Below are 7,759 nucleotides of genomic sequence, written 5' to 3'. Positions count from 1 at the left end.
TAACATTACATAATGACAACTGAAAATGGTTTGTTCAGATTAAATGTCTTTGTTTGGACTCCCAGAGAACGCTACGATATACTTAGAAATGTTTCTTCAATAACTGTAAGAATATCTTATATTGTTTGTAATAAGAACATTTAATGGACGGAATCAGCTTTTTTAGCTTCAAATAATTGCTTCTGGCTAAAATACAAGTTCAATCCATAATAAAGCTTCCTCCAGTAAAAAAGTTTCATCTGAATCAGGAGAGAAATATGCACAGATCAAGCACCATTACAATCCATAACAGTCCAAAACAGTTCTAAACAAATATAGGTGGATTTTGTTTCGAGACAACTACAGGGGATGTTTTTATCAGCTGTTTGGACACTCGTTCTGACGGCACCCATTCACTGCAGATGATGAGCAAGTTATGTAATGCTAAATTTCTCCAAATCTGTTTTGATTAAGAAATAATTTCTTGGATTTAACCTCAGTCTCCTCAGTTTGACGAGGCAATTAAGAAACAGCCAGAACAACACTGAACCGGATTTGGCGACTCAGATAGCAGTTCTTCAAGAGCTGAATGCAAAGAGAAAACACGCTTCAAATATGTAATGAACTCCGTTGGGTTCTGGCCAATCCATAGATTGTTCTATTTGTGGATGGCAGTTGTTTGTGTCCATCAAACGTAATGGGAAGTTAACATGCATGCATTACCTATCTATTGGGACATTTGGTTTGTCTCCATTTAATTTGTTTTCCATGCCTTTCATGTCTCTTGGAGTCTATGTAGTCAGTGTTCACCTGAGCACTTTGCTGTTTGTATTCCTGTTGTGTCTGATGATAGTTTGGCTGCTGTTTACCTCCCCGCTGGAGTGAGTGGGATTGATGTCCAACTTGGATTTAACCTCAGTCTCCTCAGTTTGACGAGGCAATTAAGAAACAGCCAGAACAACACTGAACCGGATTTGGCGACTCAGATAGCAGTTCTTCAAGAGCTGAATGCAAAGAGAAAACACACTTCAAATATGTAATGAGCTCCGTTGGGTTCTGGCAAATCCATAGATTGTTCTATTTGTGGATGGCAGTTGTTTGTGTCCATCAAACGTAATGGGAAGTTAACATGCATGCATTACCTATCTATTGGGACATTTGGTTTGTCTCCATTTAATTTGTTTTCCATGCCTTTCATGTCTCTTGGAGTCTATGTAGTCAGTGTTCACCTGAGCACTTTGCTGTTTGTATTCCTGTTGTGTCTGATGATAGTTTGGCTGCTGTTTACCTCCCCGCTGGAGTGAGTGGGTTTGATGTCCAAAGGGTGGGTGGGTGCAGGTCATCCCTTCAAGAAACATCAAACCTAGATGTAATTGTGGCTACCCTTCCAACATCTTTGATGTCTGGAACCCATGCGTGACCAAAGTCTGGTGTGAAGTTATAGCAGGGGGTAGACACAGAATATTAATGCTGATGCAGAATATGATGATGGGTGAAGCTCAGGGAAACATGTCCATGTCACATTCCATCCTAAATAAAAACAAAAATGTCTAAAATAAGGAAAATATGTATGCTGTAAGGTTTGGGATGAGTGTGATTTTTTTTTTTTATTAAGAAAATTCATACTTTTATTCAGCAAGAATGCATGAACTTTCTGTTTATCGAAGAATCCTATAAAAAGGTATCATTGTTAAAATATTAAGCCATATTATTCAATATTAATAATAATAATATTGAAATCACATTGACTTGTGATTGGGGCTTTTACAGAAGCATATTTCATCTCTTAACAACCTGAGTCTGCCCTGAAAGGTTCATAGTTTATTGCTAAAAATCAATTTCTCAATGGAGAAAATTAATGGGATTTTTACTTTTGTATCTGCTGTATTGTCACCATATGTAGACCATATGTAGATATCATTCACTAAGAGTTCACTAAAATTCAGCATAACACATCAATAATGCATTGAGTGTAACTGCTCTTTTGTCCATTACTGTGTTTAGGCCAAGTGTGGAGAGAGGATGATGAAGAGGAAGATTCTCTTATGTTTTGCCTCTATCTATCTCCCTGAGCTTCGTGATTCACTATTAATTGAGTATTGTAAATGCAGACAGCTACTAGGCCTCATCAATCAGGGATTATCTAGGCTAGTATGTATAATTATAATTATTCTATGCAGATGACTTGGGATGCTGTGATTAATCATTTGTTAAAGAGGCATTCTTTGATATATCTGCTTGGACTCCATAAAGCATTTTATTAAAACCCATTTAGCCATTCAAAAGATTGAATGACAGGTTATCAAAGACAAGCTGAGCCCGCCTCACACTTCAGCTGAAGATGTCACTGTAGCATCTGATTATATCAGGACTTAAATTAACACAACTCTCTGTGTGCAACAGGTCCCAGGGAGCCATCACTGGGTGAACAATGGGCTAAAATGTATACAATACACTCTAAAAATGAGCAAAAAGTGAATTTTTAGGGGTACAACAGCTTTTCACTGGGCAAGTATTTCAAAGGGACATCCTTTACCTCTAAAAGTTTCATAGTAGTACCGTAAGGGTACATAATACTACTAATATGCACATTTCAGGGTTAAATAAGGTACAAAGTTGTCCTTTTAAAGATGCAAGTTGTACCTCTGAAGGTGCAGTTTTTGCAAAAAATGTTCTGCCTATGTATTGGTTACACTGCAAGGCTCAGCAATAAGTATTTTTGTTTGTTTTTTTAATTATAGTAATTTCCAGCTTTTTTGCACATCAGATAGCACTTAATTAATTATCGGTAAACATATTAAACAAAAAAAATATTTGTGTGTAGAAAACCTAAATATTAAAACAATTAAAAAATGTAAAAATATATTAATTATATGTAAATACACACTCACATTAACATTTGAATTTTTTTTTAAATATATGTGTTTGGATACACATAAAATGTTTGTCAATAAATAATAAAAAAAATTTTTTTGCTTCACAGTCTGTCAATCACAAGCAGAATTGGGCTACTTTATCACTGTTGCCGCGGATTAAAGCGACCCCGATAACGTGATATTTAGCCCCTGGAGTGCGAATTTTACCAGGGGAACCCTGCCAAAAACGTGTATTTTACCCCCCGGAACGTGATTTTTAATGGGGAGCCCCCCTCGAAATGCGATTGGGCTAGTTTTGGGCTAGTTTTGAGTAGCAATTGGGCAGGTTTTGTTGTGAAAACCTGGCAACCCTGATCACAAGTCTCTAAATTTTTCAGCAAATCTAGCCAATGCTCAATAGGTAAAATGTAGTGAAAGTGTAGCACTGGTCTGAAGTGCTTATTGTTGCTCCCTAGTCTAGATTAGGCTGATGATACACTGGGCAACTTTTTGAGCAATGTTGCTTGGGCACTTTCGCATTGAGAATGGATAACAAATGTCTATCTGGATGGATACTTTAGATCGGTTGTGGGCCCTGTGTCTCATCTGGTTGCCCGTTGGTGGCAACATTGTCACGTGTATCATCAGCCATAAGTCTAGTCTAGCAGTATGTCTTTTCATGCTAATGAAAAAGTTCACTAAATTAAATGAAAGCTTGATACAATCCACTACCGGAACATGTGCTGTATAGAGAAGAGAGAGGCATAACAGTTGATGGAGGCCGATGCCAGACATCTTGTCAGAGCACGCAGCATATCTTGATAATATTGGACCCAACAGATTTAATTTTCTCCCCAGTGGACAGGACCATTGAGAGCACTGCTCAAGCTTGGCAGGGTGTTCTTATTGTTGTCTGAACAGCCTGATGCACTTTAAAAACAGAGCCGATCTGAAGTACAGCACAGTTCCAGTTTGTCTCTGGACAGGGAGCTTTTAAGGATGAAAAATGCCAAGGAACTTTGATTTGACAGTCAAAGCATCTCTCATTGCAGGGCTGTGGCTTGTTAATTTATTTCTCATTCAGGGAGGTGTGAGGGGGTTTCAGTTTTCAAGAGATAGAAGGTAACAAATGGTGATGATATCTGACCATTTGTCTCAGTTTTGTGCTATCACCTTCTTTCTCTAAGACGAATGATGACTGGTTTTTAGTTTAAGTGGGGAGTTTAACCATTTCATATTTGCTTGGCTACATCAACAAACAAGAAAAGACATTTAGAGGCTGCAAAAGTTATTTTGTTAAGTTTGGAATTAATACTTCCTTTTAAAAATATATGTGACCCTGGACCACAAAACCAGTCATAAGGGTCAATTTTTTGAAATTGAGATTATAAATAATGAATAAATAAGCTTTCCATTGATGTATGGTTTGTTAGGATAGGACAATATTTGGTCGAGATACAGCTATTTGAAAATCTGGAATCTGAGGGTGCAAAAAAATCTAAATACTGAGAAAATCGCCTTTAAAGTTGTCCAAATGAAGTTCTTAGCAATGCATATTACTAATCAAGTTTTGATATATTTACGGTAGGAAATTTACAAAATATCTTCATGGAACATGATCTTTACTTAATATCCTAATGATTTTTGGCATAAAAGAAGAATCGATAATTTTGACCCATACAATGTATTTTTGGCTATTGCTACAAATATACCCCAGCGACTTAAGACTGCTTTTGTGCTCCAGGGTCACTCACATATAGCATCTGAATATGGTAATCATATCAGATCATTTTTATTGAGCAAAGCAGAGAGGCAAACAAGAGCCATTACAAATTTTCATTTGCAGAACATAATCAAGCAATGCCATGCCTCAAAGTACACAGTAATGTTTCCTTCATTTCAGTTTAATATTAACAGTGTAAGGCTATACAATTTAAATCTCATCATACAGACAAGCAAAAGCTTAATTTTATGCACAAGTCTTTTACGTGAACAAATTACATCATACATCATAGGTACATAAATCAGAATAATTTCAGTGCTGAGTGAAATCTATGCGACTCTGTGGTACTTTAAAAACTTTATTGTTTTTTATCTGCTTTGACAACATTTTCTAAGTTTTGTGGTCTCTAATGATTCTGGTGTCAGAAGCTTTTCTGAACAGCTCTGGTTAAAAATCTCATGAAATGATTAAACATACAATTTTTGTCCATTGATGATGTACTTCATATTGTAACAGGAAGTTGGAATGAGACATGCAGTATCTTTTTAGCTTTTAGGTTGTGTTTTAAAACTATGATTTTTGCTTGCAATTGCCAAAGTCGGTGAGTGTTGATATTAGAGAGGACATTCTCATTTAAGTGTTTGTTTAGACAAAAAAAAAATAGTATGGCCCTGTTGTCAACGTGAGTGAATATTTTGGGTCTGTATTCTAGAGAAAGAAAGACTGTAGATTTTAAATGTGTATCTGCTAAAAATTAAATCAGCTTAACTTTTAGAGCATCTTACCATCTAGATCTCAAATCTAACAGACATGGACCACTTCAATCTCATACATGTCATCATAAGATGCATAACCTTCATATTATGGTCCCAAAAATGTTTTTGTTTATGGTAAAATATTTGGCCTTCAAAAAACCGGTTGTGACAATGAATACAACACAAATCAAATAGGTAAAAAAAAAATCAAAGGATGAGAACATGCAGCTGGTTATTTGTCGCACTATGTAAAAGCAAGTATAACCAGTACAGTGTTTCTATCTGTTTTAGCATGTGTCCATTAGTGGAGATGCTAGTGCATGCAGCTGCAGAGCAGTTCAAAAGGTGCAACATCGCTACTCTTTTGTTCCTCTGCAGGCATCAAAGCAGCTCTCACACCTGCCCTACAAAGCAAGAGCCTGAACAATTTTGAGCTGAAAAGGCATGTAAAGCGAGCACAAGCCACGCTAAACAACATCATGATATTGTACACAGATGTGCAACAGCCACTGTACGAGAAAATGGACCTCACATTAAAAGCAACGTGTAGAACTAGCACTTACTGGAATCTAGATTTTGACAACGCTGAAAATTATCTGTAGTTGTCGCAGGAACTTCTGTACAAGCTGTATAGCTAGACATATATCAAAATAGACATTATGCCATTATATTTACAATGCACAACCTCTATGAATATCTATGCCTGAATGTCTGTTTGTACACTTTGTTTTTATCAAGATAATACAATCGGTGGCCACAAAACAAAAACTAGGTTTTAATTTACATAAATTGCACTGTTATTGAAATATACAAAAAAAATGGTAGACTTAAAATAATAATACAACAAAATACCCCCAGTAAAATGTATTTAACGTGGTCTTTTTTTGTAAAGGCAGTATAGCTGCAACTGATACTCAACAACATGTTAATAATAAACTCTGGATTTAACAGAGAATTATGGCGATATAAATGGATGTAGCTCTATGTTAGTACAAAGTCCATTTTTCTCTCTCTTGCTGTGCTATATTTATCATGACCCGCTCTGCCTTCCAGACAATTCCTTTACATTGTCGCCTTCGTAGTCCAGTAATATGCAACAACAGGTGCAAACCCTTCCACGTCGTCACGCTGGCTATCGTATCATCGACAACCAGCAGTAACGACAGACAGATCGTTGCCAAGGGGATCAGCTGGTCAGGTTTTCCCAAACAAACCCACTGGGTCCTGGAGCAAATGCCATTGAGTAAGTTGTTGGGTGAACTCTTACAGGGATGATTTCTAGCCAGCTGCCTCGAGTAGTAAAAAAAGACAGTATTAATGCTCCGATATACTATGTTGACCATGTTTTCACACATTAGCCCTAAAAACCTATTCTGGTGTGTATCTCACATTATGACATTCCCTGGAACGTGTATCATTTGTCCTTCTTCTCACAAGATTGGTACTTTAACACTGAAAGTATTTCCTACATTCCTTCCTAAGTTAAATTGTTGCTAGAATAAAAGCTGGATGACTCTGATACAGTCTTTGAAGCGCTTTGTGAAGAACCATTAGACGTAAGATCTATGGAACATCGATTTGTATTCTCCTGATGGTCCCCCTCAACAACCGGCATCACTGTGGATACTGTGGTCTCCATTCGGCTGGCACGGTAAATGCTGGCCTGCGTCTGAAGATAGCGAGTGGACTTGAGCTCCAGACCTTCATATGAGCCTTGAGGGACACAAGGACACCAGGAGAATGCCTGCTGGAATCCAGCTCGAAACCTGCACAGAGGATTGCATGATACCCTTTGAAATGTTTGCCCCTAAACCTGAAATGTCTGCCCCTAAACCAACTCCTTACCTGTCATTGAGAAGACAATAGATGATGGGATTGTACATGGTGGAGCTCATGGCAAGCCACATAATTCCTAAGTACACCTGCTGGATGTACCTTTCCTCAAACAAGTGGGGAAGGAACTGGTGCAACAGGAAGTAGACATGGTAGGGCAGCCAGCAGATGGCGAAGGTGCACACAACGACAATCATCATCTTCACCACCTACAGAAGTTAAAGTAGAAGGAGCTGAAGTATGGCAAAAACCTGGATTAGTTGCTTACGTAGTGACCTAAAGCAAACAATAGTCGTGTTCCTACATGGTCTTGTTGAAAAGACCAGAAAAGTTGGTCACTTCAAAGAACTTCGATGTTGGCCAACTTCATCAGATAAATGTTGCTAGGTTACTATCCATCCAAGCTGGTCTTTTCAGCAAGGCAACTGACATTTAAGCTTTTATGTGAGTCACTCTGCAGATGATGACCTTCCGTTTGGCGGTTAGCTGCTCTCGGTAGCGGTCTGAAGAGTCTCCAGGAATCTCACTCGCCCAGAGAGTACATCCCACCACCAGGTAAGCACAACCCATGACGAGCAAAGGCAGAAAGTAGATAAGCATTAATTAACTACATG

The 7,759-nt window shown here is 37.9% G+C and overlaps 1 protein-coding gene across 1 annotated transcript; it reads right to left on the bottom strand.

Moving 5' to 3' along the window:
* Positions 1-6,150: 6,150 nt before the first annotated feature.
* LOC107589026 (substance-P receptor-like) lies at positions 6,151-7,745 on the bottom strand. The gene is made up of 3 exons (XM_016277319.1): positions 7,614-7,745; positions 7,158-7,354; positions 6,151-7,078 (listed from the first exon to the last, which is right to left on the bottom strand). Exons 1-3 carry the CDS (start codon positions 7,743-7,745, stop codon positions 6,790-6,792), a joined length of 618 nt encoding a protein of 205 aa, XP_016132805.1. The 3' UTR covers positions 6,151-6,789.
* Positions 7,746-7,759: the final 14 nt, after the last annotated feature.

Source organism: Sinocyclocheilus grahami, unplaced genomic scaffold (assembly GCF_001515645.1).
Source record: "Sinocyclocheilus grahami isolate Dianchi unplaced genomic scaffold, SAMN03320097.WGS_v1.1 scaffold110.1, whole genome shotgun sequence".
Taxonomy (NCBI): Eukaryota; Metazoa; Chordata; class Actinopteri; order Cypriniformes; family Cyprinidae; genus Sinocyclocheilus; species Sinocyclocheilus grahami.
The sequence above is the reverse complement of the archived record's forward strand: the minus strand, read 5'-3'. Positions and strand labels throughout refer to the sequence as shown.